The following is a 16,472-nucleotide window of genomic DNA, read 5'->3' on the forward strand; positions in this document are numbered from 1 at the left end:
AGAAAACTTTTAGTGCTATAAATTGATGTCTTTCTTCTCTGAAACAAGTAATATGCTACAAAGATACTAACATAGATATGCAAGGCAAGGCAAGCTAGCCACGATGTTTGAAACTTTGTTACAGCTGCTGTTCTGTTTTATGATTACAAAATGAGATTGGGATTCCCTACTAGCAGCCACAATCTATAATCAATTTACTGAAGAATAAACTAACTGAATATACCAGGCATTCCTCAATTTACAATAACTGAGCCCAATCTTTTCACTGCTGATCATGACAGTTCTTCTCACAAGCTGTTAAATGAATCACTGCAATTGTTCAGTGTGTAACACAGGTGTTAAGGGAATAGGGCTTCCCCATTGGCTTTGCTTGTCAGATGGTCACAAAAGGTGATCTCGTCACCCCAGGACACTGCAACCATCATAAATTCATGCCAGTTGCCAGGTCTCCAAATTTTGATCATGTGACCATGGGGAATGCTGCAACTGTTGTAAGTGACAGCCATATATCACTTTTTTCAGTGCCGTTATAACTTTAGATGATCATTAAATAAATGTTTGTAAGTCGAGGATTACCTGTGATGGCTCTTGTTTTCCCAGTAACATAAACAAGTATTGTATTGGAATTGTATGTTTCCAATCCAGAATTAGATAAGAGCTTTGATTATCCATAAGATTGAGTGTTTTCCTTGACAGAATGGGTATTTAAGAAGAAAATTTGAATTACCCATACCAGGACTGAAAGCAACATCCAAAACAGTTGCTGAATGACATGGAAGGCGATGCAGTATAGAAGCAGCAGTAACATCCCATATACTAATAGTTCCATCTTTTGTTCCAGATGCTAGCAGAGTATATGCAGGATTCAAGGTGATAGTTGTTACCTAAGCAATTATGTTAACGTTATATATTTCCACATTATTAATAATATATACAGTGATAAATAAGTTTTCACACATTCCCTAATATACTAAATCTTTATGCCTGAATCACTTGAATATTTAAAATTATATGCATACATACTCCCCCCCCCCAATCAATGAAGGATCACTTTCACAGACAAAATGAGCACAAGAAGATGGTATTTCTCTGCAGAGGCTTCTGCTGGTCAAAAAATCAAGATAGTGGCCACATTGGTACAATCAAAACTCTACTTTTTAATGTCTGTCACATGTAAAAATAGGCAGAGATTTGCCTGCCTGCATCAGTGTGGCCACTATCTTGACATTTTTTTTATCATATGCTGCAGATATCCTTAATCAAATTTGTGATCCTTGGGTACAAGATTCAAAGGCAATCAATCTGAAAATTGTTATGTATCTTTATACTTACACTAACATCATGTTCCAATTCAGCAAGCAATTCAAAATGTTTCTTAGTGTTTAACAATTCTGTTGGATTACAGTGCCACACCTGGAACATAAGATACAAAAGGACTATAAATATATAAGCATTGTTTTCACTCATTATGCAAGTCATATAAGATATAAGGAATTGAAAAAAATGTGGAAGACTTTTTTATACAGAATAACTGCAGTAAGATTATTGCATACACAAAGATAGAAAGATTTGGCAATAGCTACAACATATGAATGGTCAGTTAAGATATTTAGAACCCAGTGAACTTGACTTATTGGATTGCAAAAACAAAAATAGCTACATTTATTTTTGTGTTTCTATTTTTTAATTACATTATGCATGTAAGATATAAAATGACTTACTGAAAGTCATATGGTTTGTTCCATATGGTTTGCTGTTATAAACATTTGTAATACCATATCACTCTTCACAAAATAAACAATTCAAAGCCAATGTATCTAAGCCACCTTAGATCTCTTAGCCTTTTCTGCAGCTGTTTGCAACTGTTAATATGAAGAACTTTTTGTCATTCAAGTTATCTGGTAGATTGTTCTTAGGCTACTTTTCCAAGAAGAGATCAATCAGTAGTACATGGAAAAATGGATCATCCATGAGGCCACAATCTACCTAACCAAACAGCACAAGAAGCACTATCAACTAGAGATGATTAAATAGATTCCATGGGTCAGTTTTATAAAGTAATCATTACTAAGATATCTCAAGTAGACACAGTCCATGAGTCAAGCTAGCTGCTATTACTCAATTTACAAATGGAAAATTTTGGAACTATAATAGAAACCTAATGTTGCAAAAGGGACAGATTTTGTTATCTAATTACAAAGTTATTGTTACAGATATATGATGTAGCTACTCTCCAGATGCACTGCACTGCAACAATCCAAGTTTTTTAGTCAGCATGAGTTAAATCTTGAAAATTGTAGTCAACTGTATTGTATCTAGTGGGCACTTGGTAGGAAATAATGACCTACAAAATGTCTTCCATCACAATCATACTTACTTTTATTGTTGAATCCCAAGATGCAGAATATAAACGATTATTATGCCAACAGATCTTGCTGACAGCATCATGATGCCCTATTAAGGTGTCCTGTTGCCTTCCAAAAGCTACTGAGTAGAAATAGCTTTTAGAAGTAAAAAAGAAAGAAAAGGATATATTAAATATTTTGGAGAGCAATTTTATTTTTATTTACATCCACTTACAAAGCCAAAATGTAGTTCTTTTCATTTCCCCATTTTAAAAGTATTTTAAAATGCATTTATATTTGGGATTGTCCTGCTCATTAGTTTCAGTGGGAGGTCTTCTAATAAAGCAAATATTGAAATGTCAGCAATTAACAACTTATTTTGCTTCCTGAGACCAACTTATTTTGCTCCCTAAGATAAAGAATAAAACTGCACCGATTGGTTATTGAATCTTTTGTTAATCTCTGTTGTTCCCAAAGGCTAATTTAAGAAGTGTTGTAAGGAAACTGTGGTGTAGCATAAAAATCTCTCCCTCACAACCTGCTGCCATTTATCAGCTGCTAACAACTGCTTCATTCAAAGATTTAGCCATGGTAGAAATAAATATTTCTGTCAAGAAAACTTGGCCAGATCTGGTCACGGGGTTAACCCATTGTGCAACATATTATATACAATTATATCCAACAAATAATTCTATTCTATTACTCATGTACATGCACAATCTTTTGCCTCCTCAAATTCACTTAAAATTAGCTATGGAAAGACTGGCCCTGAATTAAAAGAATCATGAACTAGTGCTGTACATTTAGGAATCTGTAAAATCACATACATATTATTGTCCCATGAAGAACATACAACGGTGCTATTCCCTGGTAAGATTAAACAAGACGACAAAGCCTGTAACAAAATCAACAAGTGGTTGGTTCATATTATTAAATTATATATTAATATATTAATATATTTTGAAACAACATATTTTGTATTTGATGGATTCAAAAGCTATTTTTTGAAGAAATTAAGCATATGACATCATTTTGGTGTATCTAAATCTTCAAAGATAGCTAAGATAAAAAAGGAAAAAGGAGCCATCTGTATATCAGGCCTTTAACTAGGTGTTCCTAATGGAGATTGTATGCCCTAGATTATATCAGTTTCCTGGCTTGGATTTAAAAGGAATATTGTCCTGGCTGGCCAGATTCAAAGGCTTAAGATTGGCACTAGGCATCAAGAAGCTTTGTATATTTTGTAACCTACTTCTAGTTGGCAAACAAATCAGCAGCCTCTAATTCAGCCTGCATCAATTTTAGCTGTTTTCTGAATTATAGACCCAACCAAATCTAAAAAGGCTACAGTAAAGGCTTGGAAGAACTGACCATGTTTGAGAAAGACACACTCCTCTGCAGCATTTTTGAATCTGCCGAAAACATCTTCAAAGTTGAATCTAATGTAAATTATGAGAGAAAAATAATAAGAACTGTGCTCATTTAAACGCATTCTTCACTTTCCCATTTGAAAAATCAACCTAGCCAGGATACAGATATTCAGTTGGCAAAAAGTCTGTGTTTGTGCAATCCTGTATTCTGATGCATAAGTAGTAAGTACATCTGTTAAGCAATGGAAAGGTATTATATATTTTACATTACTATATAAATATATATTAAAGGGTAAAACATTACTTTCTTTGCTTGCACAGGATAAACTTCTACTTCATTTTAGATTCATTTTCACTGAACATGGAAGGAGTATAGATTGTTCTTACAGATGCAATTAAATCTATTTTCTGTATTTTTTTTGCAAAACTTCGTGTTCATGGCAAGCATGCCAATCCTCTACCTTGTATAAAACCACTTCTGTTACTATATTTTTCACCTACTATAAATACAATGCTACCCTAACTTCTAATATTTTAACAGGAATTTGTCCATACTTTGCAGGCATCACATCAATTCAGAAATACTTCTGGTTATTTAAGGAAGTTAGCTTCTGCATTATGTGATGTTTTCTGTACTTCCTATGGAACAGCTTCCTTCCTTTTTGTTCATCCATCCATACATTTAATAATATATACATATTAAAATGTTCAGATAGTCTGTGAATCTTTGGATTTTTAATTTAATGTAATTTTAATTCTACAGACCATAATGTATGCCAAGCCTATAGTAAACCAATTTGAAATTCTAACATTTCACATTACTTGAAAGCAGGCACCGGATAAAGGCATTACTTACCTAGAGATGTAGTAAAGATGGAAGATTGGTTAGAAGTAGAACACATGGCAATTCCGGTTATTGACCTTTTCAAAACAAAATCATGTTATTTCTTTAGTTACTTCAGGCTGAGTGAAAACATACACCAGTGCTTCCTGAAGTCTCTAACTAACTTGTTACATTTAATCCATGCTGGAATTCTAAATTTGTTTGATATTCAGATGTAAATCCATTTGTACTCAATGAATTTACTCCAAAGTAGCTAAAGTAAGCATTTCATTGATAAAGTCTTAAAGGAAGGAATATTTACAACATTTCAAAATTGCAGACATCACATCAGTTCAGAGTGATTTCTCATCCAAGCTCAACAGAAGCTGTTTTCAAAATGAAAATGCTCAAATGAACTTTCCAATGATGGCCAGTTAGTACTGGTGATACTGAATTAAAATTTCAACATTTAATTACACCAAAATTATTTTTTCACCCCCTTGGCTCAGTTCAAAGCAGTTGTTTTAGCTGTTAAGATCTGAAGAATCTGACAACTTTTTTTTTTTTTTTTACAAATCACCTTCATGTTCTTATCCAGGAGGCATTTCTGCCATTGTCTTAGAAAATATTTCTCCAATTGTGTTATTTGAGGTTCCACCCAATGTTTGCTAAATAAATGAAGGAAAACATCATTTATTTCATGAGATGCAGAATGGCAACATCTTTGCATTAGTTTCAGTATCTTGCTTTAGGTACTTTTTTACTCTTTCAATATTTTGACATTCATCCAAAATATTTAATTGCTTTATAAGAGTGAAAATGCCATTAATAAGAACAAGGGGCAATATATTAAGTCCAACTTTCATATCAGACCAAATATCTGAGACTTGTTTGAGCAAAATAAATTTTTGTTCCTGATAGCATCCTGACACTGCAGGACCATTTTTCCCTGCTGAAAAACAGCTGGTTTCACCACCAAAGCTAGCTGTTTGGCAGCATGTTTCCTGGATTTGAACTCAAGATGACCCTTGGACAACCATGGACCTACCTGAGAAGAGCACCCTAGAAGATACCGACTCAAAAGTGAGAGCAGTCAGAGTGCTGAGTCGGCATCTTTTCCAACCGCCTGCTCTTTTAAGAATGCGTGGGTTTTAACATCACATTCTGATTCTTTTTTGTTCTTTTGATTTTTACTTGCAATGTATTGGTTTAATGCTGATCTAATTTAATCCCTTCTTGATCTTAAAATGGTTTCTTCTTTATATTCTTTTTATTGTTTTATTAGCTGCCATAAATTACTTCTCATGGAAGGCATGGCAACTTTGGCTAGTGAAAGATATTGATTTTATTTATGTTGATATCATAAATAATATCCTGCACTACAGGAATTATGTACCATTCTATGAAGTTTTTTTTTAAAAAAATGGTCTTAATTGTTTTAGTTTTTGACAAAAATATCTCTTTTTATGCTGGAAAAGCTCTTCTCAGTGTGTTTAAGGCTTATCTGTTATGGCATACTTCCTGTCTTTGGGAGGAACATTTTATGACTGGCTATAAAAGTTCCAGTTGTCACAATTTAACTACTGAGGTATTTTGGATTATATTAAACTATAGTCAAAATGCAATAAACATATGAAGACAAAGCTTATTGGTAAAGCTGGGCAGAAATAATACTTTTCAACTTACAAGTTCATCTTAAAAATTAGATAAAATGCTTGATAAAGTAATTATGGTTTTAAAAGATTGCAATCAGATGCAAGTAACAGCACTATTATATCACTATTATATCAGATGCAAGTAATAGCACTATATAGATTGGAATGTAACTTGCTGCTAGCAGTCCTGAAAGTTGAGGTGAACTTGGAAATTACAAGTTGGTTAGAGAACTCTGAGAAAGGATACTTTTTTGTACAACAAATGCTGTGGAAATACACACAACAGAGAATTATGACTCTGGGGAATAAAATCCAACTGCTAGAAAGTATCCCGATTAATATATTAAGGAAAAGCCTTATCACTAAGAATCAATTGAAGATATTTGATCCTGGATGGACCAGAGACAATGATTGTGGTGACTTATGGTAGAGCAGAAGTATTGTGAACTTTCTGCAGGTGAAATATAATAAATAGATTCTTAACAGAAGGTTTTGAAATTTAATTTAGTAGTTTGGTTTTACCTGTTAACTATGGCTTCATATAGTAGACTGGTACCAGGCTAAGTGGGCTGGGTAAACAGTGTTATAGAAATTTATAAATTGTGTGCTTGCTTCGCAAAGGGGAGGAGTTATTATTTTTGAAATATATTTATCAGTATTCAACTAGGAGGGACTATTTATGTGTATGTCTGTTTGGATTTTTACATACTTTTTTTCGATGTGGTCCATTTTGCATGTTTCCCAGTTTCTGGAGTTTTATTTTAATGCTTTGAATAAAATAAAAATTAATTGCCAAAAATAAAGAAATTTCCTTCCCTATGCTAAGCATTTCATTTCTTGCAGTAGGGTTGCAGATCATTGAGATGAAATATATATATATATATATATATATATATATATATAGATAGATATAGATGTAGATATATAGATATAGATATAGATATATATATTGATATATGTGATCTTTGGTTGTTTTTCTCCCACGTAAGATTCGAAGTATCTAGGCAACGTTTCGATGAAGTCTCATTCATCATCTTCAGGCTTCTGTCTTTGGCTCTGTGCTTCTCAGAGTGAATATATAGTTTAATTTTATACAATTGCCCATCTGGCTGCTACAATTTACCCTTTGTGGATCTTGTATTGCCCATCAAGTTTTAAACTGGCCATGTTATTCCAGGAAAGTAAGATGCTTTCTTCTGTCAGATCTTCAAAAGATTCTTCACCTGGAGAAACTTTGCAAACATGGTAATAATGTAAAATCAAAGTAAGGAGATGAAAGTCAAAAAATGTACATTTATTGTTGGATGTTATTTTCTTTTTTCTTTCTTAAATACCCCCCCTCAAAAGTATCAGTTATAATGTCTACCAGGAGGCACCACATTATCAATTTTATCCTTATAGGTAATCATGGTCAGAAGTTATTCTATGGGGCTCAAACCTGGTAGGGAAGTCAGGGACTAAAATAGACAACAAGCTGAACAATAAGCAGACTCTAAAAGTTTACTAAATTTACCTGAAGATTCAGTCACAGAAAGGCTATGGCTGGACGCTCGAGACCAACTTTTTAACTTTGGAATTATCCTTCTTGGATGAGGGATTGTGAACAATTGTTTTGGAGTCTGTCCAAATTCCAAGATTTGTGTCAACAGAGCTACTCTTTCATTTGTGTCCATAATGCTTCAGGAGAAGAAAAAAATGACCTTGCATTGTACCAAGAAAAACATCACAGTATATATATAGATATATAATATGATTATATACTGTTATCTATGGATATTCTCATTCAGGCTCATTCAGTTGAAGGTGCTTTTTCCAAAAGGTAACCGAACTTACTTGGTTTTTTTTTTCTGAAAATTTTTCACTTCTTATTCAAGAAGCTTCTTCTTGGGATCTAACAACCTTCCCTCAGAATACTAACAATCAAATGACTGCAAAGAATATAAATCCTTGAATTCCTCACTAGTTGGTTAGAACTGACAAATCTTCTTGGATGAGGTGAAACATTTCCAAAGAAAAAAAAACAAGGAAGTCCAGTTGCCTATTGGGAAAAAAGCACCTTTGGGCATATTTATTATACTAGGTTAAAGCTGTATGTTTCTACCAATAATAGTTCTCATAGTTTATAGGATTCAAGATACGGGATGTTGTCTCCTTACCTCTGTGGCAGGCACTATAATGCCCACTAAATTATTTCTAACATAATAGGAAAATGAGGGCTTTTTCTCCACCCCAAATAATTACTTTGTCTGGCATGAAATGCAAAGGGATGCAGACATTGTTGTTGAAAAGATGGCTGTGAAGACTGACTGTTGTTTTGAAGGAGCTGCTTGTCTGGTGAATTTAACCCTTTTCAACAAACAGGCCTTCTTTTTCTTTGTTTCTCTTTAAAGTTTTCTTGTCTTTCCATGATCCCTACTCAGTTGTATTTCTTCCCTCTCTCTCCCATATCCAACCAATATCTTATTGCTTTTATTCTTTTTTTTGTTATTTCTGCTGGAAGGATAGAGAAATGTCTTTGAATGAATGGTATTTGCAAGAGTTTGAGAGATATTTATAGGCAATTCATTTTCATGGTACTGTTTAACTAAACATATATTTAGAGACTTTTCTGTTCTGTTCTTGCTTTTTATATGACTTATGCACACATTTCATGACAGGAAGAAATCTTCAGGAAATCAGAGGATATATATTGGTAGGAGGAAATTTTTCAGCACTTGGCAATCCTAAACTGGAAAAGTAGTGTTTTTCCTATTTTTTTCTTTTATTTCTGCTGTTCCTTTTTATTGATAATCATTTTGAATTTTGAATCAACTTTTAGTAAAGAATATGGAATGAGAATATGAAATGTTTTTAACTCCAGTTTAATCTTTAATCTTTACAAGACTGAATTAACCAGAATTGCATATTTCTTAAACTAGTAAATAAAACATTTTACAAAACTTAACTAGCTAATTGCACTATTAATTTATGGAAACACAACTCATATGCAGATTCCACAAAATCTTCAAAATGGCCTGCAAAGTCTACAAAGTCTTAGGAAGAGAAATTTATTTTAGAATGTATTCTGTTCTTTAATCAGCTTTTTCCAATATCACCCTTTAAAATACTATTTTGATAGAAAGAGCTTCAATGTTTATGCCAAAATTGTCCTTTTCAGAAGTCAAAGTTTGATTTAGACAAACCAGGATCTCAATACCAAACATGGAATCAGAGGGGAGCAGAAACATATGAGAATCTTGAACTATTCTCAGCATGTTTATGAAGTCGGCAATGTGGCATTGAGAAAGGCCCAATGCCACTGATTTTATTAATTACTAATGTGTGGCTTTTTTTCCAAATTGAGCATCCCATTAAATGTACAGGATTATAAGCGGGCTATGCACCAAAATGTTGCAGTATGCAGTGATTCTACTTAGGGTTTCAATAAAGTAATCATGCCCACTTCAAGATTTTGCCATTGCTTGATTTCTTCATGCTCACCTCCAGTGCCTCTTCTTCCATCAGGCACTGGAGCATTCAGGTCATAGAATATGTTTTGTGTTCAGCCTACCACTCCTGAACATGCATCTTGCACCATTCTTTTTAGGTTTTTTCCTAAAGGGTAAGTTGCTGCTTATACCGTTTTGCAAACCTAAAGATTGCCTAAAGACTATAACAGTATCTCCCTTGAGTGCATATAAGATACCTCAGGGTTCATGCTAAAGAACTGCATTGGGGCAATGCATTTTTTTCATTTGGGGGGTGGGTGGCGATTAAGCATCATACATAGCATTCTCTTAAAGGGAGATGTATAAAATTTGTAATTAAACCCAGGATTTGTAATAGAAGGAAATGAATACTATAACCTCACTATAAGCATATAGAAGTTACCTGTTCAGATCTACTCCTCCTTCATAGGTTAAAGGATGAAATACTAAAAAGAAGCAGAGAAGTATACTACTTACTTGAAAATACAATTGTTGTGGCAAGACTCTTAATCAAGAAGCATTCTGCAATCTCTCACAACAACATGCTGTGTCATTGGTACACAATCAATTTCAGCCATAATCAATATCAGACACATAGCACTTATTGTCTGCTATGTAATTTTTTAAAGTTCTAACTCTCTGCAACTGCTCCACATCCAAATAGTCTTCTCTTTATAATCTCTGATGACATGAATTTCTAACCCTTATACAGCTTGTGCTATAAATAGCTCTTCTGAAAACAGAATTTTAACCCATATCTCTTCCTTCTGTGAATTATCTGTATCAGACAATGCTAACTGCACCTCTTCGTGCCTTTGAAGGCTTATATGGCCTACTTCTCAGAGGCACAAGCTTTGATTGTGTGAACTAATGCAGTGAACAGACGTCTAGTAAAGCCAAATGTCCATTGAAGGAGGGAGGGAGGGACAGCTGTACCCAAGAACCAAGAAGCAGCGTGAGCACCAGTCCAGTGATAAAAGACAACTCCAGAAACCACAAACACAGCAGATTAGTATATCAAAACCTGAGTGCATCCAGGAGGCCACCTGGAAACTAGGAATAGTTGATAGGATCATAGTCCAACCTTATGGATTCGAGAAGTAGAGAAGCTTCCAAAGACAATGAAAAGAGTGGAGGAAGCAAGCAGCAGCTTAGAATCCATGCAATGCCTAGCTGCAACCAGGTGGAGCCAGTAGATATTTTTCAGATTTAATCCAAATCCACTAAATCAAAATTCTGTATATTATATTATGTAAAAGTTTTATTGCAGAAGTCCTAGAACTGAACTTCCATTGCTACTTCAAGTACCAGTCAAATGTGATAGATAGTTCTGTCTGGTTTATTAATGAATACATAAGCAACCCACTCTACTTTAGAAGCATCTTACTACCTTAATTAAAATAGAAATATATCTGTGGCTATTCAGAAGCAAGCCACACCAAATTCATATAATTTACTTCTGTGTATATTTATATAAGATTATGGTCACGATCTGTAACTGTATCTTTAACTAAGAGAAGCTTAAACTTAATAAGGATATAATCAAGCAAGATAGATACATAGAACAAAAATTAGCAATACTTGCAGATCTTTACCTGACAGCAAATACTACTTAACATAATAAAATTTATTTCTGAGAAAACTTATCTAGGACTGTGCCATTAAAATGTACTTGAATCTGTTTTCATTAGCTTCATAATTTAGAACAGATGTGGAAGAGAAATTGGTATATTATGACATATTATGTGTTAAATAACGAGTGGGGTTTATCAAAGAAGTCCTAGTATAAGAGAGAGCCATACAGCTGAAATGTATAAATAACTGTTAAGAGTTGTAAATATCTATATCAAAATTACCATTCTGAGCTGCAATGGCTTCATTGCCCTTCTGCTTATAGCCAAACACAAGATCAATCCATTCATGGAGATGTTCTGACACATACTGGCTTTCTAAAGCATCTTGGCTCTTCTGGAGAAAATCATTGGCATCTGAAATAAATAATATCCAAATTTCTTGCATGTTGTCGAGAGCACACCTCTATTCACATTTTCCTGTCTCCCTTAAAAAAACTAATTAAAAAGGCACAAGGGCTTTTATTAATCAACAATTCAGAATTTTCTCTTAATTACCTTCAAAGCCCAGAGTAGGAGAAAAATGATGTTATCTAATGATGTTTTGAATGAGCGAGAGCAAATCTCTGAAGCAGAATCCAGATAACAGTTACACCTAAAATTCTATTTACCTGATGCCCAAGGAGGAAGTTCTACATTGTCAACCATCTTTCCTCCTTGTGTCTTCCCCAAGTCCAGTTTCAGATTATTTAATAAGAAACTAGAATCATTTTCATAGAACTCAGGGATTAACTGGATAAAAGAAAAGTGGGGAACTGTTAGCAATGAAACAAAATTGTATTTATATTCATAGCAGCTTTACAGCAAAACATTTACTAGTGTTTATTCATGCATCTAAAACCAGGATAAGGCACTGTCACACAACAGACCGCAAAAAAGAAAATCCAAACCTGAATAACTCCTAACAGAGGATAGACCAGTATTCCATTCTTGGTTTGAATGCACAGTAGCAATTGATAGAATGCACTGTTGGCCAGGTATTTTTAAGTTTGGGCATTTGTCACCAACATGCCAGAGCATCAAAGATACAGCATTCACATTAACCATGAAGTTATCAGATTCAGACTATTTCAAGTAAACCATTAAGCTACAGCTGTATCAGGAAACTTCTGGGGCCAAAGGTTGTGGGACTTTATTTCCTTACCTTAAAATATCAGTCAAAACTGTCTTTCGGTTTGAGCTTCTTCGGCGATAGACTGAAACCTCGTCTCTGTGAGGCTTCGATCTGTGCTTGCCACTGGAGCGCCTCGAGCTGGCTGGTTTCGGGGCTAAGCCACCGCGTAGAGGTGGTGAAGAGGGGGGAGACTGCCTGCAGGGTTGAGGAGAGCCACATCTCTCCTCCCCAGCTGGCCATTATTCCTTTCCCAAAGGCGGTTGTAGCGGTGGTCAGAAATGGCCACCACAAAGAAGAACTCGACCAGAAAAGAATGTGCAGGAGGAAGATAAGTAGAGAAAGTTTTGGTTGACCGGGTCATACAGCAAAAGCAACAAATAAGGAACCCTGGAATTTGAAACTATTTAAAAAAACCAATAACATTGTTCCCTAAGATTTTTAAGCTGCGGAGAGAGAAAAGATTCGGGTTTTTTTTCTCCTTTTCCTATACTGACAGCTTCAGAGGCTTAAGCAAGAAATTGGAAAAAAATCCACTTTGACATTAATAGGCATTTAATGCTGAAAATAAAAAGTCAAACGGATAATAAAGATTTCTGGATAACCAAAAGTTTTTGAAAACAGGAAAGGAAAGAAAAAGAATAAAAGGGCAGGATCTGGAATCTGCCTGGAATTAAAAAGAACTTATAGCAAAATCTCAACAAGACTTCCAAAAGATACATTCTAACTGAAATATCGCAACAAAAACCCCAGGAAGAGAAAGTGGAAAAAGAAATAAGAAGATATAACTTGGGGACTATTTGGATTACTTGATGATTTCTGGATTTTTGGTTATTGTATTTGAATGACTAAAATCAATCGGATGGTTGTTTAAAACTGTTTAAAATGGCTCCACTTTTAGAAGAACTGAAAATGGATCTTAAAAAGTACAAAGAAGATGCATAAGAAGGGAGAGGCTCTTTTGGCTTTGTATTTCAGTTTTTAGAAATGGAAATTTGGAATTATGAGAAGCAACAAGAAATGCCTGCAGAACAAGAAGATTGCGGCAAAGAAGAAGCCATATTTAATGAACAAGTAATCTTAGGTGGGGGGGGGGGAAGGAAAGGGGGGAAAGAGAATGGAAAGTTTAAGATTGGGAAAAACAACTCCCCCCCAAAATAGAGTGAAAAATAAGTATAAAATCATAAAGCAACAGAAGAGGAAAATGCAGAAGAGAGAATTAGAAGTAGAGAGACAACGGGGTAAAAGGGGGAGGGAGAAGATGAGAGGGAAGAAAGAAAGGAAAAGAAGTTATAAAGGACAGAAACAAAATATAGAGAAACAGGGCCAATTTAGAGATAATGGTTGAAAATTTAATGGAAAAAAGGATTCTGCAAAGGTACATAAGATAATATTGTTATATTAGAAACAGAAATAATTTTAGAAAATATGAAACAATGTATGATTAAAATGTTTGATAAAATAGCTATCATAATTCAGTGGAATGCTTGTCAATAAATAAATGTAACAAAATGACTATTTAATGATTTACAAAACATATGTGAAGAGAAATAAGGGAAAAATTAATATGGAGATGATATGTGTCTTTTAGGAAGTAGGATATTTAATTGAAAAGAAGTGTTAAAGATGTTAAGATTTTAATGATTATTAATGATAGAACTGAATTGGAATGGAATGAGGGTTTATAATTACATATATTTATAATCCTTTTTTTAAAAGGAATATAGTGTGTATTATAAGAATGTACCAAGCAGAATTCGACTGGAAGTTATGTATTATGTATTATATTGAAGGTCATAATCTTAAGGTATATATTGAAGTTTAAATAAGAGATGAATGGATGTAATTAAAAGATATAAAAGTGTCATACTCCAATTAGTAACTACAGGAGAAAATCAGTTTAATGAGAAAATATAATATGAAATTGAAACAGAACAGACAAAAGTAAAATATAATGATTTGAATTGAGATGAGATAATCAAAATAAAATTGAGAAAATTAAAAGAGGGGAAAAACTATATAGAAAATGTAGAATAATATAAGATATGGAATAGAAAACAAAAAGGAGTATGAAATTGAGTTTTGTGTCTGTATAAAGAAGTTCAACCCGGGACCATGCTATTTTCAAAAAAGACGTTTTACTTGTATTCTGTGTGTGAAAACCCAAATAAAACTTTATAAAAAAAAACTCAGCCAAAACTGGGTATCTTATTTATCAGCAACAGATTAGTCTTAATCTACACTAAGACTGCCTTTTCTTGAATGTGTTACAGTTATGGATCTCTATTGCACCTATTAATACAAAGGTTTCATGTATTGATTAAAAAAATAAACACTAAGCAGAACACAACACAAGCTTTTTAGTATAGGAAAGAGGAATGGAAAAGATTCTCATTTCTCCCTTTAATGGCTTTTTGCTCTCTAGCTCAGCTTTACAGATGGATAAAAGATCATGAAGATTGCTTTCCCATTCCCATGAGTACTATTGAAACTCTAAGCACTATTCTGCTGGATAAAAGCCAGCAGCTGAATGATCAGTTATGTATAACATGAAAATGATGCTGAAGACATATCCTTCAAGGTTTTCTCTTTAAGATGTGATGCCATTACTGATATCATAAAGCTTATGCTTCATTTTTTGACAGAAAAGAAATAGCATAGGTAAAACTTGCTATATGTTACCAAAGAAGGTCCCAAGTTTTATAAAGCTTGGTTTGTTTATTTCAACTATGTTTATTCCATTTCAATCATAGTAGCACTTAATCTAATCTATAGTTTTACCTACCCATAACAGGGAATATTTAATTACCAACTTTCACTGTACAACAAATCTTTGTCCTTCAAATGTTGATTCAAACTCTGTTTTAATTTAATCATCTAGCAGATGTTTAGATAATATTCTGGAGCATCGAACTCATAATTATTTATTGTGATATGATAACATGAAGCATCTATCAGGAAAAATTCTCAGGGAATAATAAACTATATTTCAGCTTGCCACATCGAATCTATTCCAGTCATGTCTGGCTGCAGGTCTTTAGAGGAAGTCCAATTTCATTTATTATCTTAGTCTTATAGCTGGTGATGCTAACAACTTGAGATTTTCTGTGTGACAGGCTCCAAAAGCTGGGGTAACTTCTTAGACCGGCTAGATGGAAATTCATTTTTAGATAACGTATCTGCAGCAGTTCAATCAGCAACATAAAGGAAGCCAATTACTACAGATTGAAGTTCAAGAAGATTATTTACCTCTTTGAAGTCTGTTGCCCCATCTAAACAGTTCTTCCAGGTTTCTGCAATGCTAGTTAAGAATAGTACAGAGAATAACCAGTTATTGATTAAAGTAACACTGTAAGAGTGACAAACATAAAAGTTAACTGAACTGATTGTGAGATACAAAACTAACCTGTTGAACATTCTGTCAGGATGATCAAACTTTCCATTTTGTAAGCAAAGCATATGCTCTGGTGCTGTAAAAACAAAAGAGGTTAGATACACATATTCAATGATGTACCATAATGATATTCTCTGAAATATCTCTGCATATATCTTACCAACTCTGACCAGGTAAAAGAGAACATAACCTGGTGATGAGTAGTGGCTGCCATACATAAATTTTGGTTCTTGCATTTCTTGATAACGCACCTATCAATGCAATAAAGGCAAAAGGAGAGGGGTGAAAGAGAGAGAATCCAATTCAGGAATAACATTCTTCTATAGTAATTACATGGAGTTTATATTAAAAAGTGAGTCAGCATTTCATTTTTTGTGCACATTGTTCCACAATGACTGAAATGAGTCACTGACACAACCATATACAGTATTCAATCTCAGTGGATTGCCTCAGGCAACAATTATAAAATGTATTATTTTGCAGAAACATGCTAGACTCCAGGGCACTTGGATGAATTCTTCCCCATATCCAGTTTTAAAAAAATATGCACAGTATAATCTGATCCTAAAATATTTGAAAAAATACCTATCAAATCACTGCAACCTGCATATGAAAACCTTAGAAAGATATTCTAAACTAGTCTTCTGCACCCTTCTCTTTTATATACTGAAATGTT

General features: G+C 33.8%; 1 protein-coding gene across 2 annotated transcripts in view; it reads right to left on the reverse strand.

The window, feature by feature from the left end:
* The window catches only part of NSMAF (neutral sphingomyelinase activation associated factor), a 39,017-nt gene that overhangs the window by 3,214 nt on the left and 19,331 nt on the right, over positions 1-16,472 (reverse strand). For both annotated transcript variants that reach the window (XR_015743210.1, XM_026706176.2), the window contains exons 15-28: positions 15,957-16,047; positions 15,809-15,872; positions 15,652-15,703; positions 11,903-12,023; positions 11,517-11,648; positions 10,064-10,106; positions 7,707-7,870; positions 7,317-7,425; positions 4,572-4,636; positions 3,717-3,784; positions 3,173-3,240; positions 2,378-2,501; positions 1,333-1,413; positions 734-884 (exon numbers count right to left, since the gene is read on the reverse strand). Coding sequence is in view for 1 of the 2 variants with exons in the window: in XM_026706176.2 (XP_026561961.1) it covers positions 734-884; positions 1,333-1,413; positions 2,378-2,501; positions 3,173-3,240; positions 3,717-3,784; positions 4,572-4,636; positions 7,317-7,425; positions 7,707-7,870; positions 10,064-10,106; positions 11,517-11,648; positions 11,903-12,023; positions 15,652-15,703; positions 15,809-15,872; positions 15,957-16,047 (1,333 nt within the window). In the remaining variant the exon portion in view is untranslated. The remainder of the gene's footprint in view (positions 1-733; positions 885-1,332; positions 1,414-2,377; positions 2,502-3,172; positions 3,241-3,716; positions 3,785-4,571; positions 4,637-7,316; positions 7,426-7,706; positions 7,871-10,063; positions 10,107-11,516; positions 11,649-11,902; positions 12,024-15,651; positions 15,704-15,808; positions 15,873-15,956; positions 16,048-16,472) is intronic.

The sequence above is a fragment of the Pseudonaja textilis genome, chromosome 3 (assembly GCF_049901715.1).
Source record: "Pseudonaja textilis isolate UNSWEBS1 chromosome 3, rPseTex1.2, whole genome shotgun sequence".
In the NCBI taxonomy this organism is placed as follows: domain Eukaryota; kingdom Metazoa; phylum Chordata; class Lepidosauria; order Squamata; family Elapidae; genus Pseudonaja; species Pseudonaja textilis.